This window comes from Musa acuminata, chromosome BXJ3-2 (assembly GCF_036884655.1).
Source record: "Musa acuminata AAA Group cultivar baxijiao chromosome BXJ3-2, Cavendish_Baxijiao_AAA, whole genome shotgun sequence".
NCBI lineage: Eukaryota > Viridiplantae > Streptophyta > Magnoliopsida > Zingiberales > Musaceae > Musa > Musa acuminata.
The window spans coordinates 35,275,449-35,297,987 of NC_088350.1; the positions used below are offsets into that span (position 1 = coordinate 35,275,449).

Sequence of the window (22,539 nt, forward strand, 5' to 3'; positions counted from 1 at the left end):
TCTGAAAAGTTCATGCGGAGCTGGGAGAGCTCTTTGCCACTGGGCATGAATGATTCATGCTTCGTAAGCAGCTTCTGGCAAAATGAGAGACGGGCAAGACAGAGAGAAAGATGAATGAGTATGTATGGAATATTGATTTGTGTGGGAAGCGAGATGGAGGTTTCTATCCTTCATTCTGATCTCTTGTTTTGAAGCACGTCGAGTTCCATTCCCCTGTAATCAATCCATTCTCTGTGAGGGAAATCAGTTTATCTTCCTGTACTCCTCAGCAATTGGCTCGAGCTCTTAAACTTAAATCCAAAAAACAGCTCAATTATTCCCTTGTGATGGTTGGTGGTTTCTTTAACACCATTAAATCACAAGAAAGATAACTTGCAAGTTCTTCCATGTAAGAGGCAGTTGTCCCAAGTAAAACAAGAGTTTATTTAGACCATACAATTGCATGGAAAAGGCATATTGTATTGTGTTGAATCTGAGGTTGATAAAGCAGTTGAAAGACCATAGCAGCCAAGGTAACTTAATTCTCAGATCCTTGGAGTGCATTCAAATGTTTCAGATGAAAACTGATAGACAGTGAGATGAGATTTCAGAACAAGTAGGCTTCCTACCTTATAAAAATTTGATAGATAGATAGATATATTATTAGATAAATAGACCATTTTATGGATGGATAGACAGATAGATAGAGATAGAGAAAAAGGAAAGGAGATAGAGGAGGAGGAGGAGGTGGTGGATAAGTATAAATCTTACCTGCTAAATTTTCATCCCAAAAAAAGAGAAAAAAAAAACAAAGAAGAGATTTCATAGCAAGTAGACTTCTCACCTTATAAATTTGAGAATAAGTAGATTTCTAGAATTATGACAAAAAATTGAAAGGCTATATTCACTTTGGATTCTGCTAAATGTAAGAGGCATTTTTCTTTTTTTTTTCCCTGAATTTTTGTTCAATCTAAGAGGTCATTGGTTGAACTGATTGATAAGTATGTAAGTTCATATGTTTAATAACAATAGCAAGGAAAAAAAATCAACATCAATATGAGTTTATTTTTTTTATTATTTTGATTGAACTGGTTTTTATATTTATGCTGTTTGGAATTTTTTTTTTGTAATGTGATTTTGGAAAATAAAAAAAATGTTGTTCATGATTTCATCTTTAATGGTACAATAATTAACATTTGGAAAAGTTGCTTATATGATTTCATGTTTATCCTTCTAACCATATATATATATATATATATATATATATATATATATATATATATATATATATATATATATATATATATATATATATATATATATATATATATATATATATATATATATATATATCTTCATAAAATCTAAAAACTTGCACATACTGACTCTAAACTACTTTTATACCTCTTTATAAAATTCATGTCGATGAATAAGAATTGTGGTGATATTTTAGGTATTTTATATTTGAATATGTATTTCAAAACTCAAACTAATTTATATTTGTGCCAATTGACTATATATAAATATATATAATTTTAGAAGGGCAAATACGTTATTTAAAGTTCCTGAAAGTATATAAATATAAAAACATAATTATAACCTTTTAAAACTCGATTTCTCCTGTCCACGTCCACTAAGCGCATCCTGGCCGCCCATTCACTTCGCTTGGCCGCTCAATCTCGATCGCAGCCATCCATTCACCTGGCATCACCCACGCCGACTCCAAACCCTGCACACCTTTGATCTTGACCGTCCATCGCGAGATAAGCACGCCCTCTCTCTTCTTGATGGGTCTGTGATCAGATGAGCCGACGGCTGTGATCCTAGGAGAGGGCGACCGCGCCCTATCGCTTCCCACGATAGTTTAAGGTCAGGAGTCAACGTACGAAATGCTTGATCCAAGGGAGGCGAGCGAGATCGAGAGGTAGGAAGGAAGGTGAAGACGGGTCACTGTTGGCTTTTCTCTTCCTCTTTTATTCCAGATATGGAGCTCCTCTCTTTGGCGGCGGTTGTAATCGACGCGGTATCGACCAGGGCTTGAGATCGCCAGCGGAACCCGAACTGGAGGCATCACAGAGGGGAAGAATCCAGCGAAATATTTAGGCCTTGCTTCCAATCCGAATCTACGGAAGAATCGTTGAGGTGCAATCGAGAGGAGGAAGGAGGAGGAGCTCGTCCGTCGTTACTGCCGCCGTGCTTCTCTTCACTCGAAGTAGTGGTTCCCAGCCATGTATCCCCTCATCGGCCTTATGAAAGGTTGGGACTCGTCAAGCCTTTTTCTTGGTCTTTCTCTTGAAATTTTCTTGATTACTTTTTGATGCTATTGGGGTTTCTTGCATGGATCTGTTTTGCGGACGGTGGAATCTGGAATCTCGCCTTTTCTGGCTTGGTTTGTGAGGAAGGTTTCGTGGAATTTTGTCGGTGCTGTATTCTTCCTCGATTAGGGTTTTGCGTCGGAGGATTTTGGGGATTTTGGTCTGACGTCCTCATTTTATTCGTTGCTGCGTATGTTTGGGTTTGTGGTTTTTGATTTGCTGGGATCTGATGGGACCGTGGGTTGTAAATATCCCTTTTTTTGGGTTATGTAGAATGGTAAAAAACAAAAGAAAAAAAATGCATGAGGAATAATAGAGTATTCTTTCGTATTTAGCAAGATCATAACAACCAAAGTTCATAATCGATGGTCTTCTGTTTATTAGAGAATGATTAGAGTTTGAGAGTGGAATGAAATATGAAGATTTCCACGGTTAAAGAGGAGATTAAGAGCAATAACATTGGGAACTTTGGGTTTTGCATGCCACTAATATGCTTATACAGATTTTTATAGTTAAACAACGTCTGATTTCCAATTTTGGATAAACAGATAAATAAGAAAATATGTCGTTTTAATCATCTCAGCAAATCTTGTTATCATCAACCTTTTCTTATTTATCTTGTTAAAGTCAGTTGCAATTGCTGGATAAAGAATATCGACACCTTGCTAAAAAAAATGTAATGAAACAAAGAAAAAAAGCATGTGAACAAGGCGAAGAATTTATACATATAAATTTAGGATCTAAGATTCCCTTAACACCGGCAATGAGGATCTCTATTCCCTCCTAACCATACAAAAAGCAAGGAAAGAAAAGACCTAAGGATCAACATATTTGAATTTATGCTGTAAAACAGGGGTATCTGTACTTTTGAATGAAATACATTTTATCTGGATGTCAAGATTTTATTGGAGCTGGTTCTTGAGTATAACAATTAACAAGAAAAAAGGTCGTTCTGATAATTAAATCCGATTTTCAGAATCATTAAAAATTTTAGTGAACTCATTAGTAGCTGTTAGCTCCTGTGTATCTAGAGTTGAAAAGAAAGTTGGTAATTGTACTCAAATGAAATCCAGGCATCTAGGATTGCGGCACTAGTGGCTGGGAGGAAAACTTTCTTAATCGTTTACTTAGACGCACACAATTATGTAATTGAATGAATCCAGCTACATAGAGTTGAAAAGAAAGTTGGTAATTGTACTCAAATGAAATCCAGGCATCTAGGATTGCGGCACTAGTGGCTGGGAGGAAAACTTTCTTAATCGTTTACTTAGACGCACACAATTATGTAATTGAATGAATCCAGCTACGTGCTCCAGCTACGTGCTCCATCATATTGTGCCATATGTGGTGAACAAATTGTTACCACTTTTTGTATTGGCGATGAATGGATAAAGTGGATTGGAAACTATGTTTTGGTACCTGTATGTGAAATATATGTATTGTTTTGTGATTGTGAAAGAGGTTGTAGACCATGATTCTTGGAATCTTAAAGATCTTAGGTGAATACTACGAGGTACAGTGCTACCATATAGATAAGATTGAGCATTTCAAGTTATTTAACATCACTAAATGAGTGAAGCAATGCAATCTTATTACAGAGGGAAAATTTTCCCTCTATGGTATGACTTTTCTCAAAAGTTTCAATGACCAAGAAATTTTTTTTTCTCAATGACCAAGAAATGTTGATCTATTGCAAAACACAATCGATATCTTATCAGCCTCATAACCATAAGGAACACAATAAAACACATAATCGAGAGGACATAGGTGCAAGTTTTATAGGACAAGAGTCCATTTTCTACTGCAGAACTATGTTTAAGTTGCATTTTCATCGGAAAGTAAGAATTGTAAGCAAAAGCTGGTGAAACACAAACACAAACTTTTAGCAGCACTGAGTGATGCCTGCAGCATTCTGGTGCCTTGTTCTGATTATCTTTCTTTCTGTAGCATTGGTAAAAATGTTGCCTTTTAATCAATATTTTTATTGTTACAAATTGTTGCTATTCTAGGTTGAGTCAGCTTTTGTAAGCGTGGCAACTATGTCATGGTCAAAATGCTAATAGGTTATATCTGAGTCTTGAATTTTTTTTTTCAATAGCATTTCTCTACTTGACTCAATGTATATGAAACTTACATCTTCATGTGGTAAATTTGTGATGTCTAGCATAAAGAAGTTTTAATTGAAATGGTTGGCTCTAGACAGATGTTGATTTGTATTATCGAACTGTTGTGTAATTTTTGCTATATTTAATATGCTTATCTATGGATCACTCTAAGTTTTGGTCATTATAAATCTTATTTGCAGGAGTGGGATAATTCTTCATGGAGCTTGCTTTTTTATTGAAATACTATATGTAACCCAGAACTATATTTTTTCAATTTTCAAATTATGATGAATTTATCCAACAAAGGTCTTGCAGACAGCAAGGTTGCAAAGTTGAGTTCATTGAACAGGGTCACCACATTAAATCCTAGTGCAGCCGAATTTGTTCCTTCAGCCCTTAAATATACCTATGGAGTCACCAAAAGTGCAGAGTCAACAAAGTTTGATCTTCCAGGGTCTTCTAGAAAAGCAGTCTTAGACCAAACAGGGTCTAATACTTCAAATAATTCAGATGATGAGATACACCAGTACTGGCGTGACCAGCTTCCTGATGATATCACTCCTGACTTTGAAGTCATTGGAGAAGAAGAGTTGCATGAACCTTCTCACCTTACACTTGCAGGTTTCTCAATTCATGATGGTGTTGAACAATCAAAATTTTCAGCATTAGCGACTGGACAGACATTGAATATGCGGCAAGATCTTTCTTCTCCTACCACTGATATTGGAAATATGGGATATCCTGGATCTGTTAACTCTAAACAACAATCATCAGTTGCTTCCATGATTTCAGCTTCTAATATGAAGGGAAAATCATTCATTGGTGAACAGCATGGGAAGGTACTTTATGATGGAGATTTGAATGCTGATTTGGTGGGGAATTTGATGGGGAATTTGATGGGTGATAATGTGTTTCTTCAGAACTCAATCACTGATCCCATAGAATACTTATCATCACAATTTCCTGGTTTTGCCGTTCAGAGCCTTTTAGATGTTTATTATGCAAATGGATGTGATTTGACCTTGACCATTGAGATTCTGACTCAGCTTGAGGTGTGTGTGCATCCATCCAGACTTCTGTTCTTTTAAATAAATTATCAAAAATTGGTGCCTGATTAGGATATGTATCTTGGATTATAAGAAATCAGAACTTGGATCCATCTTTATATTACCATTTAGTTGATGATTCACAAGGCAACAATCACAGATATGAATTCAGTCAGGATTTTGATGTCTAGGATCTCCTCGAATGATTTTTAGTTAGCTGTTCTGTTCAATTCTTAAAATAATGTGTTTTACCATCTGTGCCTAAATCAGTCAGCTAGCTAGTTGACAATGCACCACGTCATCGGAATTCAAGTTTACAAGTGTAGCTATGGATATTACTCTAACTCGATATATATTTTAAATTGACTCAAAAGTCCAGAAAGCATAATATGAAAACCAGAACTTATTCCATTTTCTACATTGAAATATATTCAGATTGCTTGGCTGTATTATCTGAAGTATAAACCTGATCATTAGAAAATGTATTTGTCAATATACATGTGAGTAGTATCATGTTCTAGGATATATTAAATAGAAACAGAAAGCAGAAGAAAATCACTTTGGAAGCTTCTAAGCACCACGGGAACTATTATATATCTTTTATTTCACTAGATGGATCTCTTGGTCTTTAAACAAATGAGAAATTGTGGTTCTTCGTCTGCCCCTTTTAACAAAGTAATCAAATATAAATCTTTCATAATAGAATATGGGAAAATTGTATATATACACCGTTTTAAATGCTTTTAAGAAGCAGTATTATCTCAAGTGTAAGTGGATTGATATCCAGAGAGATGCCTATATTTTTAAAATGTTAATGTAGGGAACATCTGTCTATTGGTCTTTCTAGGTGACTTGTATGTGACTGCCTTTGCTTTCTTGTGTTATTTTCTGACCATAATGGAATAAGGTGCTGTATTTGTTAATGATAGTGCTTTCATTGTTGTTTGCTTTGCTTTTAAAGATTTTACCATGCAATACTACTAGAGTTTTGCTGATGAATTTGTTTGAAATAATAAAACCATCTTGGCTGATGCTATGTCTTTAAGTTATATATCACTTGGCATAATGACTTGTTTGAGGGTTGATATTTAATTTTTTGTATTGCAGCTTCAAGTTGATGCCGGCTCTGACCAAAACCTTAGCACAAATTCCTTGGCTGCTCCAAACTTTAGCCCGATGGACTTTCCAGCTCTTCCATTAGCAGACACTCAAAATCAGTTGTCAAAGTATACTGGAGAAGATGTTCAACATGGTTTTAATATGCACAAATCTTCTTCTGGTACATCAAGAGGTGATATTGATTTTGCTTCAACTGTTAGAAAATTAGCATTGCAGGATTCTGGTCACTGGAAGTATGATAGAAAAGGCTCTGCTGATACTGGTGTTGGTTCAAGTAGCAATTCCCAACAGTTGGCTACTTCATATAATGGTCTTAGCAAAATGGTTTATGGGGATAAATGGCATGGTTCAGGTCCAGCTCGGTCATCTCCTGTTTGGCTTGAGACTGGGGAAGCAGTGGGTAATATTTTTAGTATATCTTCTTTTACTGCTCACCATATTTCCATGAATTTTTACTGGATTTATCTAAAGTTTCCCCTTATCTATGTTTCTATTTCTGAGATTACAGCAAATATATATTCAGAGTCAAGAGAAGAAGCTCGTGACTTTGCACGTCTTCGAAATGCATGCTTTGAACAGGTAGATGTGCTCCTTATAATGATGTTTATGTACATTAGGACACCATATGAGTAGACTTATCATGAACTTGCAAATTGTGCATGAGGGCATCGTTAGTATGTATCAAAATCAATAACGTGCAAGAATCATATGAGATGGTTGGAACATTTACATGTTAGGGCTAAGATGATCTTATTGAGGAGGTAAGCGGACTCATATAGATTCAAGTAACATGTGAGTGTACTACAACTTAGTAGACATTTGAAACATGTGCTATTCAGGGACAGACGATCACTTTGGGGATTTGTCACATACTCTCTCAGGGTTGTTGGAAATCATCCTAACATCAAATTGTACATTTTTACTTATTGTTTCTACGTGGTCTTAGTGTTTCCTATTGTGCCTCTTGTAGTGTGGCAATACTGTTGGATTATGTGTGTAGTAGTTATGTATTCTTAAGTTTACTCACTTTTGTTTTGTTACGTGGATTGAATTGGAAATTTGAGCTGTGTTGTTGAGACCATAAGTCACAAATGGTTGACAGGCAAGACAAGCATACCTTATTGGCAACAAGGCTCTAGCAAAGGAACTGAGTTTGAAGGGTCAGTTGTACAACATGCAGATGAAAGCAGCTCATGAAAAAGCTAAAGAAACAATTTACCAGAGAAGGTTGGTCAGTCATCACTCTGTAGTGTACGCCTGTCATTTGGTCCCTAATCTTATCATTTTTTTTGCCTAATTTTAACAGCAGTAGTAGTTTGTGTTTCTTTTGATATACCAAGTACACTCTTTTAACTGTGTAAACATATGTTTTGTTTTTAAAGGTTGTGAAGTAATTAGAGTCACCATTTCTGTTCTGTACTTCAGCCAATAGTTCTGCTGCTGCCACCAAATGAGACTCTCATTCATATAACTAATCAAAGTTGAGAATTTTGAATATCCCAATGTAAATTTACAGCCTTCGTATATGGATAAACAAAAGCATCACTTGTACAACTTTTACGAGAGGAACAATTGAAGTTGACTGAAGTATCTTTCTTCAGTCATCATGTTATTGGAATATATCTATATCATATTTAGAGCTGTTGTTACCTAAAAGTTAGCAGAATTGCATTTGTGAAATAAGCATGTCCTTGTAAAGTTTATTTTCTACTGGCCTTCTGGGGCTTCCATGAAGAGCTTAGAGATGTTGGTCAGCTTGTTGAAGTAATATTGTACTCTATAACAAGTTGTGGTTGTGTTTGTGTTTTAGACCACAGATCACATAACAACATTTGTTGGATTTCCTACGTATCTTTCAGGAACCCATCTTCTGAGGTCCTTGGCTGCAGCCGTGGGCAGGATCATCTTATCGATCTGCATGGCCTTCATGTCGGTGAAGCCATACATGTTCTACATCGTGAACTGAGAGCCATGAGGAACACGGCAAGGGCTGCTGGGCAGCAACTGCACGCCCTGATATGCGTCGGGACTGGTCACCACACCAAGGGCTCACGAACACCTGCCAGGCTTCCTGTGGCAATCGAGCAGTACCTGGTGGAGGAAGGCCTTCGCTTCACCCAGCCTCAGCCTGGTCTCTTCCGTGTTGTGATATACTGACACAAAATGAGAAAAAAAAAAAAGTATAGAAGAGGGTCGTGAATTATAGAAAATGAAAAAAAAAAGTGTCTAGCATTGTAACATTAACAATGGTGGCTTTCTGGACAAGTTTTGTTAGCCATTCTGTGGAATTATTTGATTCCAGGGGGAATTATTTTTTGTGAGAAGATCATGTTGTTTCTCTAAATATGATTCTCTTACATTTGTGCATATAACACTGCATATGAACGGAATAAATTTATGTCTCACTTTTGTGGATCAGGAAAAAGATTAGGGTGCCATTACTGAAACACTTTCAACTGCATGTTATTGGCAATGTGGTGTAAGCAAAGGTGATGAAAAAAAAAAAAGAAAATGGTGGCAAACCCTTTTTCTAGTTAGAGGTCAAATCTTTATATTATTATTCTTGAGATTCCAAATCAGTAGTTGCTGATTAGTAATTCAATGCTTGATCTTAACATTTACAACTTACATGTGGGTATTAACTGATTTCGTATCATACAAGTTGTTGACAGCAGATGTTGAAGTTTGTGGTCCTCTTGTACAATGCGTGTGCACAGCAAGATCGAGGACAGGAAGAAAAAGAGTTCTTCCAAGTTGACTACTCATCTGAAAGTGATAAGAGGCTGGTTGTAGATTTTGATGTGTGCATGAATCTGCTTGTGACTGCACTGCTTCGAAGTCTTCCGGAGTCGTAGAATTAGCTTTGTTAGGAACCTGAGCATGAACACAGTTGTCCACATGGTTATCAAAAGTGATCTGCTGCTTTCTGAACAAGCACCTGTTGACCAAAAAGTGATCATAAGATACCCAATCAAGTTGGCTCACTGTCCTGAATCATTCCAGCATCTGGGAGAATAGTTGCCCTTTCCATGAGGCAGTTGATGGTTTCATTCATGCTTTGACTTTCTTGCTGAATCTTGATCAGTTGACTTTGTCCCATGCTGCTGCTTAGTAGCTTCATCTGACCACGACATTTTCTTCACATTTGATGTTGAACAATGCGGTCAAAACAGTCGAGGGCGGCGAACCCGAAGATAAGTGATTCGACTTTTATCTCATCAACGTGCAAGAACAATTTAACTGGGAGCTCTTCTTCTTTTGGTGGAACCTCCACTGGGTTCTCTGTTGTTTTGTAGCATGGATGAGCCTCGTAGTTCTTCCAATCCTCTGTTAAAGTTCTTTCCGATTCGATGAAAAGTCTTCTTTTCCCAAGAGCAATTTGCATGCTTTATCATCATTCATCGTTGAGCTCTGTTTCAGATCATATGCAGTATGAAATGCTAGAATATGTGTTCTCCAAGCCTGTGGTACAGGCCATGGCACACCTTCCTACGGAGGATGCAAATGTGGAATTGAGTAGAGATCTTTTTTTTTGTGTATAGTGGATCTCATCCCACCCACAGTGGGTGGGAGCCATTGTTTTACTGTCTCGAGGTGCATTGGTGCCGTCAACTATCTGTGATCTATCGCAAGGCATCTCTACTTTAGTTTCCTTGCCTGAGGTGTCTCTACCCCCTTCCTCACAAGTCCTCTCATTGCCATTTTATCTGTATCTCGAGAGTTCAACACTAGGGAGAAGCGTTCATGGACCACATGGCAGAGCTGTTCATCTCCTTCACCTAGAAATCATACCTTGCTTCCATCAACATCTTCGCCCCCCTCTCTCTCTCTCTCTCTCTCTCTCTCTCTCTCTCTCTCCTGTTTCTATTATGAAGAGTTGCAACTTGTTTCCTATGCTATTTCCTTTGCGTTGAATCTGTTCAAGAGTCAATCTTCTGTAGCAGGGCAAAACCCCAGCGATCACCACCAGTGCAAGCAATTATCATATGGGGAAAGTGGTGGCCCGAGCTTCTCCTTTGACCTGCAACGTGCTTAATGTATGACATCGAGGGTTGTGGACGTACGTGGAGGAATGGAGAACGACACAGTGCAGGATAGTTTAGTGGCAGTCGCATCATGGTGAGCGACGAGGAGACGACATAGGGGAACGAACGCAGAGGTCCATCTGATCTCGGGGACTGTTTCCAGGGGATGGGTTAAGTCCACGGAGATCTGGATTTGGAGCTGCGTGATGTGGTGCGAATGATGGTTTGAGTGGGTCAACTCCGTTCGACACACGCGTCGGTCCGACAAGCACAAGATCCTGCCATCGCCACCTTGTCGTGACACTAGCTCTGTGCACTCTGGGAGAAGGAGAAAGAAGGCTTTGGTGGCGCCGCTCACTCCCAGCTGGAACGCTGGAACCGATGAGGCTTTGGGATCTGTGACTTGCCTGCGATCTTCTTATCTCCCACTTCCTTCTTTGATTTCATCTGCACTGCGATCAGATGATTGATTCTTCTGCTGCTGCAAAGCAAAGAAGAAGAAGAAGAAGAAGAAGAAGTAGAAAGGTGGTGTTCTCAGTTACCCACAACCAATCTTTGACTGCAAGTCTCGTGGGTTTGGAATTATCTGATATATATATATATATATATATATATATATATATATATATATATATATATATATATATATATATATATATATATATATATATATAAAGATATCAAATTTGCATGTGTGGATCACAACTTGCCCATTGTTCTTTCTTTCTGATGCAAAAAGCACTTGAGATGAACTCATTCATTGAAGTGGAATTGGAATTGGTAAAGCTTAAACCTAACATGGATTCTCAAGATCAACTGTGAAGAAGATTCAATGGTGTGCATGCACAAAGAAAGCTCATAACCTTCATGTGAGAGATTAAACTTTGTCACACATCTTTCAATGCAGCATAAATAAACAAATTCAATTCATGGCATTGAGATTTGAAAAGACATACTTAAAAAAATAAAAATATCCTGAAACTTGAAAGATGGGAAGATAAGTGGTTTATATTTAACTCATTATATTTGAGATGCAATGAGATCCATATGAAGTCAGGTATGGAAGCTTGAATTGATATGAGAGCTGAGATGAAATAAATTGAATTGCATGGTACAAATTTGCATAGTCTATACTGTCTCTCTCACCATCCCCTTCATTTGGCATGCATTGTTGCATTGATATGCTAAATGTGCTGTGTGTTGGACTGAAACGTATCCCAAGCTGACCTGATGGCCACTGTTACCTGTGCCATGGCATCTCATTCGTAGCCCCAACAGTAGAAGGAATCCAACTGCTCGCCTTATTATGGCTGCAAGATGATGTTGTTAGCTTTCCAAGCACAAGCACGCTTCCATGTCCCTACGCCGCTGTAGGGTGGCTGGGTTCTACCCCTCGCCACCTCTGTGCAGTGCCAGTTGCCATACGATGTGATGGGAGGCAGCAAAGCTGCTCCTGAAAGCTCAGATGTGCATGCCCCCAAGCTCTTTCGAGAGGGATTGCTTCTTTGGCCATCAAGATCTGATCCCAACCCTTCTCTCTTCAAGGACAGAAACATGTGCTCGCCGAAATGTATGCAACCGCACAAGGCTTCTGTCAGCAAACTCGGCACGGAAAAGCGAACCTTGCATTCGTCTCATGATCGTAATCCATGCATGGGGAGCGCTCACTGCTCAGTCGAGAGAGGATATTTGTGGAGCGTAGAGGCTGAGAAGGGTTGGTGAATCGTCAGCAGTGACCTTAGACCGATACAATATGGCCATGGCAATTCTGTAGCACTTTGCTCACCGTCTATATAACCCCTCCATCGATCCCATTCGCTGAAGGAAGTTCCAGGTAGTCGCTTGGCTTCTCTCTCTGTCTCTTCCAAGTGCTCTCTGTAGTGCAGAAACGAATGAGAAGATTGTAGACACTCTCAGCAAGCAAGCAAGCGCTCTCTCTCTCTCTCTCTCTCTCTGCCTCTTTGTTAGGATCTGAAACATGAGGGTAAGGAATAAAGCCTCTTCTCTCTCGTTCTCTATCTCTCATTGTCATCAACATTTTGACGGAGTTTGTGGCTTGTGTTGGCTTTAGATCTTGAGTTGGGTGCAAAACAAGTTCAATGGGAGACCAGAGAAGAAGTGTTCTGCTTCTCGTGAGTGAGCTTCCCATTCTTGCTTTGATCTGTGTCATCTATCTTCCGTCGGCATCGTGTAGAATGATCTGCTGATTGATACACTATTCATCAGGTGCTTCAGCTCCTGGAAATGAACACAGCGAGTGGCCGCAGACCCTGTTGGCAATCGGAACATTCGGCATCAACGACATGAAACAAGACCCACAAATCGCAGAAAACTTGGATGCTTCAGAAGACTTGCTTGATTTCACGGCAGAAGAAGTGAACACACTGCAGAAAGAGCTAGCAAAGCTGCTGAGCCGAAAGCCAAAGTGTAGCACCAGCGGATCCGAGATCGCCGAAGAAGAAGAAGAAGAAGAAGGTAGAGCTAATCTGCCACTGAACAGGTTTCTCAATTGCCCGTCGAGCTTGGAGGTCGACAGGACCACCAGCTTGAAGCTCGACAACAATGGCGATCTCTCCCCCTACACCAAGATCATACTAAGCAAAGTGAAGGATGCATTACAGGGCAACCGCAATGCCATCAAGAAGAAATCACTCTCATTTCTTCTGAAGAAGATATGTGTCTGTGGGAGTGGCTTCGAGTCACCTCCAAGCTTCAGAGACCCCATTCCTGAGCCAAGGATCGAGAAGGTATGGCAAATTCTTGTTTGCTTTCTTCCTCGTGGAGATTTGTCATCTACGTGAAGCCTTCATGCGAACCTTGGATGACAGATTCTCAAGGCAATTCTTACCAAGAAGAGCTCTGCTCCAACATCAATGAGAAGCTACTTGGAGAGCAAACCCAACGAGAAGTTGCAGGCATCAAAGGTGGAGGAGGATGACCATAGGAAAGACCAGTGTAGATGGGTTAAGACAGATTCCGAGTGTAAGACAATCAATTCTTGCATTACAATGGTAATACCATGTTTTGATGGCCACTGATGTGAAACTGTTCTTGCTTGCAGATATCGTTCTAGAGATCTAGAGACCAATATGGCATTGAGTGTCGGTATGATCGAAGGCAGCTCTCTCTCTCTCTCTCTCTCTCTCTCTGATAGTGTTGATGTTTATGAAGAAGCCACTGAAGGTATGCCAATTGCTTGGGAGTCCCAGACTGACCGTGGAGCAGAGAAGCGAACCAGAAGGGTTTTAGCAGAGGAGAAACGCTGCATTTTTGCTGTGAATTTATGCTTTTGAGTGTTAATAGTAAAAGAAAAGGAAATTGTCATGCAGATGTTATAAAGCATTTTGATGAATGGCTCAATCATCTTTCTCTTGTGCACATGTAATTTGAGATGCAATAATTCTTGAGCTTGTCAGCTGTGCTTGCTGCCCCTGAGAAATTGTCTGCAATTGTGATCTCAGACAGTGGAGTGGAGTCGAGTGGAGAGCTGTAGAAGAAATCTATCTGCACCCACGCAAACTTTGACGACCCATTTTTGTTATTTATAATTCTAATATTCTTATGTTATCTATATATATATATATATATATATATATATATATATATGTTGTCAATTTATAACTTAATTTTTTTCCTTCTTCATTAATCCGTGAAGGAAATGCCTCTAAATACAATTTAGAGCTCTTTTAGACGAGTCTTCTGTGTTCTGATCTAACAAATCACACATTAAGGTAATAAAATTGGAATCAAATGTGGGGCTCACAACTGTCGACAAATTGGAGGGCTTCGCCCGGTGTTTCGTCTCTCGGCACGATAAGGTGAGGCGTCGGTGCGTCTAGCACACGTGGCGCTTACGACGCTTCTGATACGTGAGCTGCTGCTGGGTCTCCGTCATCGAATCCCTCCGCCAGCTCCCCGTTCATCGGTGAAGTCATCCGGCGATGCACGTCGTGTCTGAATGCAATCTCAGCCGTTCATCTGAAGATATATTTCTTCGTCGTCATGCGCCAAATCAACTTTTTTTTCCGATTCGTTGGATACGTGAAAAAGGCGTCGCCATTCCGGACGGGGTTTTCGGAGTCGGGCCGGAGGTGATGGCTGCTGCCGCTGGTGTGTCGGGCTTGACGATGCTAGGGTTGCAAAGGGATATGGGGAGATCGTGAGATGTGGGGTGGTGAGGCAAAGGGGAATTCGGGCTGCCGATGGGTCCGAAAGGGTCGGGGCGCAATGTCGTCGTCGGAACAGGAAGGTGTCTTGCTCTCCACCTCTCTTGCGAGCTACCTTGACGGTAAGCTTCGGCCAGTTGATCTGAATGGTTGCAAATATTTACATGGTGTTGTTGGATAAATTTTCTGTAATGAATACGCGGAAAATCTAGATTTTCTATCAGCTCTTAAATTTGAGCATTCTTTAGGTCGAAAGTTCCGATTTTGTTGTCTTTTCTTGCATTAACTTTGTTTTCTCTCAATCGATCTTGTTACTTCACTTTGATTGGTTAGAGTCGGAACCTATTATGGATTATAAATATCCTATTTAGGGACATTTTTTCTTTGATTCATACGATTATGGTTTTCTTTTAATGAGGATGTGAATACCATATGGCCCGTAACGTATTTCTTTGATTTCTGCAATATTTGTTGTGTAAATCTGGTCAGTATGCGCAAGCTTCACCCCATTCTTGTTTAACTGGCAGGATTTGTGGTGTTCAGATTCAGATGGAGCTGCAAAGAATATTCTACCACTCAGTTTGAGCACACATAGTGGTAAGGCTCTGCAGCATTCATTCAAGGGTGAATTTTGGTTATGTGGTCAACTTTAGGTGTTTGAGGAATGGTGAGATATTGAGTTGGCAACTATTAGGAGAGTTAGCTGTTTTTTTGTAAAAGGGATCCCTGCAAGAAATTGTGGCTATATGGCTTTATTCATTTATATACTTAAATTGCAACTCACCAGTATCATATTAGTTGAATTAAACATTTAGTGCTTAAGTATTAAGGTAGTGACCGAAGTATATATGACCTTTGCAGATGAGAAATATATATCACATTACTTATATATGTTAGTTCCTTTTTATCTTTCTCCTCACTTCTTGTATACCATTTCCAACCGATATGATAGTCAAACTCTGATCAAATGCAACTTTGTTTCCGTGACCCATGTAATGCTACAGCTTATAGCTTCACTTGGCAGTGATTGATGGTAAAAACATTCTCTCTGTGGGGTTAGTCTTAAATGCATGGGAGTATTTATTCTTGCCCTGATTCTCAACTGCAAGAACACATGAATTCCAAAGACCACTTCAAAATCTTGATACATTTTCCACGGCATTCTTGGTTTTTTGAAGTGCCTACTTCACTTGCAGATATGATTTTCACAATTTTTTTAGCAGGAATCGTTTAATATCAAAAACTCATTATGCAAAATCCGTTTTTTGGGAGGAAGTTGAAGGAGTGGACATTATTAGTGGAGAGGAAGCAATAAATTAGGGTTTATCATGACCAATGTTACGAGCTTGTGGAATACTATTGGATCTTTGTAAAATTGATACAATAGTGTTACAATGAATACGATTGGGAAGTCCAGTGACAAAAGAAGATTCATTATATCATTATTTAGTTCGAATGGGTGAAATGAGGGAATATATTCTGTATTCCATCTTATTGACGATCATGTCATGTAATTCATTTTGACTAAGAGGAACCGATTCATCATGCAGCGTAGGAGATATGTACTGTCATATTCTACTTGGTTTCTGATCCATGGGGAGAATGTCGTCTTTATAAACGAACTAGTATCATTTTCTCTTTTGATACTTACCTGACTGTTAATATTGTTGGATACTTGATTCCATTTGGTTTGATGTATACTGCTTAAACTCGTGTTTCAGTTGCAGAGATTAGAAGTGCGAGTACCATCGCCTAGTTAACACAACCTCGTAGTCGGATACTCTTGTACTCTTATACATGCTTCTAGAGGCATCGATATATTTTCATAAGTGCTTTTTCCTAGATTCCTCTGCACTAATTATCATTTAAACTAAACGTGCACATTTTTCTTACATGCCTTTGTATTCTTCATATCGGCTTGCTTTAACCTTGTAATTTCATGTGTTGCCACCCTCATGCAATTTGTAGTCAGGTCTACTTGGCTTGCTTGTTCTTGCTCATTCTTTGTTATTCTGGGCTTGCTCAACATAACGCGTCAGTAAAGTCGGTGCAGAGCATCTCTTGCGACTTCTTTTCATGGCACATTTCCAGCTCATACGACGAAGATAACTGGGATACATTTGGCTAGTATTTCATACTCGTTATACATGTTGAAAATGGAAGTAGCATCATTTGCAAAGAAAAATCTACCTCAAGTATTTTTTTATTTCTTCCAATGACAACATTGTTTTGTACTCCTGACAGGCACAAAAAACTGGAAGCGATGCCACAGATCTGAAAGGCTCCATGAGACAGAGAATGAGGTTTCTTGTTGCAGTTTGCTTCGGATCAGCCAAGTAAAGAAAGCCCCCTTTCTTCATTCCTTCTGATAAAATTGAAATATTGGTTTGCAGAATTATTATCATGACTCATCGAAAACCTGAAAATTTTATATGCTTCTTTTCTTTGCTGCTTGACGTCTTATAATTTTGCAACTCATGGATTGAAATAAGTTTAGCAATCGAAAATAGATAAATAGAGTGTAAATAATTTCTTCCAATTCAACTACATATATCATCTTTATACTTGTCGGCTCATGCTATCATCTGATTCCGTGCTCATTGTCAAACAGGAAGAGAACGGAGTCCTCGTGAATGATCAACACAACGCTAACATGGAGAAGGATGCTTTCCGTGACATCTCGAATCTTTGATCCAAGAAATCTCATGTTTTAGCCGACATTTAGAAGAAGGTGTAGTCTTATTATCACATTTACTATACAGACAATATTTCAACTCTTTATTTTATGTTGAGCTATGAAATAATCGTATGCACAATTTTTAATTCAAACGTGATTCCAACATTTCTCTGCTAAGCCGCCACGATTGATGATCCGTGGCGGGACGCGATTGACGTCCTCCCTCCCTCCCTCCCTCCATTTGTCGTCGCCGTCCCAAATCCCCCAACATTTTCCACGTTTTGTTTGCCAGAACCAAACCCCAACATTGAACAGGTCAACCCCATTAGTCAAAGCACATGCATTAGAAAAAGAAGAGAGGCTAATCTTCTTGGACTCGGTCCACCCACCCTCGCCCACTCCGTCCTAAGGGGAAAAAATATGTATTAGTTGAATCCTTAATTTATGTTAGTCTTTAGACAATTTACGTATATTTATTTTGAATTACGCGATAAATATGTTTGTGTGGTAAATTATTTCCTCACCTGCGTTTTGTTTTATCGTCACGTGTTCTATAACTATCCTATACATAGACGACGAGACATAAGGCGATCGGGGAGGCAAGAGAAGCGCTGTCGAGAACCGGTTGCTCGAGCGGAAGAGAGGTGGAGAGGAGATCGGTGCATTGGAGCTTGTTCTCGGGAGGCGAAGCGAAGCGAAGCTTTTTGGATCGAGCCATCCGATAGCCGGTGAGTGGGAAAGAGACGATGGACATGGCGGCGCGGAAGCAGGGGAAGACCAACTTCGCCGTCACCTGTAGCCTCCTCAGCCGTTACATCAAGGAGAAGGGGAGCGTCGCCGAGTTAGGGATCGAGATGGGCCAACGACCCGAATACGCCGCCAAAGGTGAGAGCTTGATGGGGTTTCGACGCGAAAGTTGTTTGGGTTTCGAATGTTTGGGGAGTGGATGAACTAGTTCGTCTTGGTTTTCTTGAATCATCTCCGAAACCTTGGTTTTCGGGAGATATATTCCAAAAGATCGGAGCTTTCTTTTCTTTAGGGATCCAGATTGCAAGCCACTGTTCGACTGACTCGCTTCGGTCCATCTTTTAGGCAAATCGCAAGCGTTTCGGCCGCCGCCGACCACCATGAGCCTGTTGCCGGAAGCGGACGGCGAGAAGGAGGAAGACGTTTCCTCCGCCGGAAACGCCATGGAGCTGTTTCCACGGCGGGCTGGCTTCGTCCCCTCTCTCGCGGCTGTGGCCGAAGATGCCAGGTACCAACTCTTCATCCAAACAACTCAAATTATCCTTCAATTTTCGAAGAAAAATCTAATATTTTCCCATATGCATATAAAGCTTAGAAATGCTATGGTTTTAGATGATAGAGTACAATGGTTTGATCCATGTTTCTGTTCGTTGTCCGTTATTTCATCCCATGATCTTAACTAAACTTGGTGCTCGTCTGTAATGAGAAGTTTGAGGGTGTTCTGATTGTTTATATGGCTGCTTGTACTGCAGTGAACAAGAAAGGAACCAACTCACAATCTTCTATGGAGGGAAGGTGATGGTGTTCGACAATTTTCCAGCTAAGAAAGCCAAGGATCTGTTGCAGCTAGCAAGCAAGGGGAGCTCAACTGCACAGAAATCTGGCCATCTATCAAGAACAGTACAGCTTAATCTATCTTGTAATGAATCTCTCCTTGTTGTTAAATTGAGATTGGATAATAGCTTTGCAAATCTACAAGTCACTAATGTTGTTGTTTGGTTGAACTGCAGACCTTCCTATCGCTCGAAATGCGTCGCTCCAGCGATTCCTTGAGAAGAGAAAAGATCGGTAGGTAACCCTTGCTTCATGATTTGCTGAACGAAGCAAACATGTTGCTGAATGTTTCTTGATAAATTGTTGTTGCAGTGTCATGTCCGTAAGTCTAACCAGTTAACCTCTGAAAAAAATTTCAGGATCAGTGCGAGAGCACCATATCACGTTACTGCCTCTCCTGAAACGGTGAATCCTGTGAAGCAAGAGAAGAGCGGATCATGGCTTGGCTTGGGTCCTCAGTTCTCATTTCCCAGCCTCAGTCTGAGCTCTGAGCACACCAGAAAGGATCACCCGTAAGGCTCAGGAATCTCAGATGATGTCAAGTCTTGATTACTTCTTTTTCTAGAATACTTCTTCGTGGTACTGTAAAAAATGTGTTTGATGTCACTGATGACTTAGGTTTCAGATTCTTCCTTATTAACAGACTGTGTCTCATACTGTTGCCTTATAGGAATCAAAGGAACATACATGTACCTATTATCATGATAAATTCAATACAAATTTTGTTTGCAGAATTGGTGTTCTTTGCTGCTCATGGTGTTCTTCTCTTATGCTGTCTGAAATAATTGTGATTCTGTTGCTATCTTCCCCATATGTTGCTGATTGTTATAGATTCTCTGAAGTAAGAAAAAGAAATTCTATTCAAACGTATATCAGTTTCATTATTGGTTTGACAAAGTTGGAAGAGAACCAATTGCCACTAGTCTTCCTAATTTTGATTCTTTGTCACTCATTAACAGCTCTAGATAAAACGGAGGCCTAGGTATATTTCTTTGCAGGTTAAAAGGAAAAGAAATATAGCTGTATCTTGAATGAGGAATTTCATATTGTTATCCATCTAGAAGATGATTAATCTTCTTTGAAGAAAGTAACTCTAATTTTCTTCATCTTCTGTGCAAAGTGACCGATATTATCTATTCTAATCAAAGGCCTGTCTACCAAGAATTAATTTTTACTGAGACCTAACTTTCACTTTAGTCACTGAAGATGATCATTCAAACTAAAGTATTTAGTCAGCCTCCTTGGAGTTCAAAACTACAAAAGAGCATGTGTTTGATGAGGATTTGATTATACCAAACAAGTCATGCCTTCTTACGGACGCTAGAACTGACTGGTAATTGAAGACCTCAAGGATTTGGAATTCCCTTCACTTGAAGGAAACAAATGGAACAGTACGAGTGTTGGGAGGGCAAATCTTTCCATGTGAAGGTATCATGGAGAACGAAGTTGACCTCAACTTTGTTTTGTATATGCCAACTTGTAGTAGAGCACAAGGCGGTTGATGTTGGGGATTGGTTGGTAAAAGACAACTTCTTGTGTGGAAATAGGAGGAAAAAGAAACCTTCAGATTCATTGGAACCATTCCTTCTCTTTGAATGATTACTATGTTCATAAGAAACTTGTCCTTAATTCAAAGGGTTGATCACAGGACAACCAGGGTCAAGATTAGTTGGCTGGTGAATCCTTACCAAATCTTTTGATTCAAGTAATATATTCGACAAGTAGCCACTTGTTGTTGTCAATAATTCTCAATGATTAGCCCAGTTGCTAAACAATTAGGAGAGCTTTAAAGTAAGATTCTAAAAGATTTATGCTAAGATCTTTAGTTAACTGTGGTGGCCCTTGTGCCATGAACTTGCTTTGTTGATCACATTAGGTTAATTTATGGCCTTTTAGGTAGAAAATGTGAGAGTGAGATACAAAGTCACTATGAATCATGGAATTTTGATAAGTTTCACATGGTTGCCATCATTTGGAATACAAGGAGGAAATCTCTTCTAAATCTTTAACATCAAGGCATATGTCATGTAAAGGTTTTATTAAGTGTGAGAAACAAAAGGATCATGTGTAGCTGGAGGAGTCAAAAGTAGTAGATAGTCATATAGGGGGGGGAGGAAATGGAATTGGTGATCTTCTAATCTAAATTGAGGAAGACAAGCCTATCAACAAACATCACTCCCACTCAAGATATTGCGTTGACTAATAATCCTTGATGATGGCAACTTGTTTTCCCATTCGATACTGCAAAATAACCATTTGTTCTTAAGCTGCGTTATCCCATATATCATGTACTAAATCTTTACCTGCTTCTGTTGCAAGTGATACCCACATATGTTTGATCATCTACTTTGATTTGCCAAGAGAGTGGTTACAACTCCCTGCGAAAGAACAAAAAACAATCACTAGTAAATGCATTTAGCAAACACTAAGAAGATCATCCTCCACAGAATTGTGGATCATCAAATGTGTTCAGTATCTCATGTCGAGATGAATCTCACTATTGACTTTTGATGAAACTAAAATCCACTTGATTGTAAAAAATCTTCCTTCGAGATGGTCGGAGATTCGATAACAAAGGTAAATTTCTCCCTTGTTCTAATAAAGATTTGCAGCAAAATCTTAGCAAACTGGTTTTAGTTGAAGGACATAGTAAAAGTGGCAAATGGATCATAAATAGCTGAGGGAGGAGCAGGACTTTATTTTGTGGAAACCTGGCATAAACTTGTGGGTGGAAATATCCATTTAATGATATTTTTTCAGATTTTGTTTTTTTTTAAAAAAAAGAGTGGCCAAGAGTGCAATCTTCCAGAAATGTCCAGCATTATTCTTTCTAGTTATTGATGGAAATCGAGTAGTGTGTCCTTGATTGCATTATTCCATATATGATGCACTCAATTCCTATGACTCCAGATAGTGACTTGATCCTTGAGGTAGATCTCAAGGAAACTGATGCTTATCACTTGCTTTCTTGTACATGATACTTAACCAGATAGAATCCGTACTAACTGCATCCAACCAAACATGATTTACCAGATGTGTAATGCCTCCTCTCTTCCTCATATGCTAAGCTAAGACCAAGTATGGTGAGTGCCAGAAAATTTCAATTGATACATAAATCCTCAAGCGGGTTATAATACATGAAATTTGTGTTGGTTTGATCTTTGTGTTTTTGTTTTTGGTCTGATAGCAAGGGTGGTATGAGTTTGATGGTCCTTGTTCTTATTGAATCGCCATACTAGAAATATCCACCTGGATCCACTTGTTTGAGGTATGTAGGGTCTCAACAGCATATGTTTACTATATGCTAGGATTCAATAAACTCCACCAAAGGAGCAGCAGTATCATGTTCAACTGAATCTCTGATCAACACAATTTTTTTTTTATTTTTCCTAAAAATCTTAGAGGTTGTAAACTGATATTCCAGTATACTCTGTGGTCACTACTCCAAACCATGTTTTAAAATTTCAATTCCTGAATCTATACCGTCGGATTGGTATACAACATAGCGAGACATGGCACATCGATA

At 39.2% G+C, this 22,539-nt stretch overlaps 3 protein-coding genes across 4 annotated transcripts; all 3 read left to right on the forward strand.

The window, feature by feature from the left end:
* Positions 1-1,858: 1,858 nt before the first annotated feature.
* Positions 1,859-8,888, forward strand: LOC103976740 (polyadenylate-binding protein-interacting protein 7). The gene is made up of 6 exons (XM_009392050.3): positions 1,859-2,235; positions 4,600-5,451; positions 6,553-6,964; positions 7,073-7,143; positions 7,667-7,791; positions 8,424-8,888. The coding sequence occupies exons 2-6, from the start codon at positions 4,684-4,686 to the stop codon at positions 8,719-8,721; spliced, it is 1,674 nt and encodes a 557-aa protein (XP_009390325.2). The 5' UTR covers positions 1,859-2,235; positions 4,600-4,683; the 3' UTR covers positions 8,722-8,888.
* Positions 8,889-12,636: 3,748 nt separating this feature from the next.
* LOC135631241 (protein DEEPER ROOTING 1-like) lies at positions 12,637-13,944 on the forward strand. Its single transcript, XM_065138740.1, has 4 exons — positions 12,637-12,721; positions 12,816-13,336; positions 13,418-13,571; positions 13,651-13,944. Exons 2-4 carry the CDS (start codon positions 12,893-12,895, stop codon positions 13,668-13,670), a joined length of 618 nt encoding a protein of 205 aa, XP_064994812.1. The 5' UTR covers positions 12,637-12,721; positions 12,816-12,892; the 3' UTR covers positions 13,671-13,944.
* Positions 13,945-14,652: 708 nt separating this feature from the next.
* Positions 14,653-19,756, forward strand: LOC135631401 (protein TIFY 10a-like). Of its 2 annotated transcripts, XM_065139054.1 has the most exons (9): positions 14,653-14,877; positions 15,283-15,352; positions 17,000-17,091; positions 17,367-17,486; positions 18,005-18,317; positions 18,525-18,687; positions 18,932-19,098; positions 19,190-19,247; positions 19,373-19,756. In XM_065139054.1, the coding sequence occupies exons 5-9, from the start codon at positions 18,179-18,181 to the stop codon at positions 19,527-19,529; spliced, it is 684 nt and encodes a 227-aa protein (XP_064995126.1). In that variant the 5' UTR covers positions 14,653-14,877; positions 15,283-15,352; positions 17,000-17,091; positions 17,367-17,486; positions 18,005-18,178; the 3' UTR covers positions 19,530-19,756. The 2 variants fall into 2 exon arrangements, with proteins under 2 accessions (XP_064995126.1, XP_064995125.1); XM_065139053.1 differs by lacking the exons at positions 14,653-14,877; positions 15,283-15,352 and having other exon boundaries at positions 16,008-17,091.
* The last annotated feature ends 2,783 nt before the right edge of the window (positions 19,757-22,539 follow it).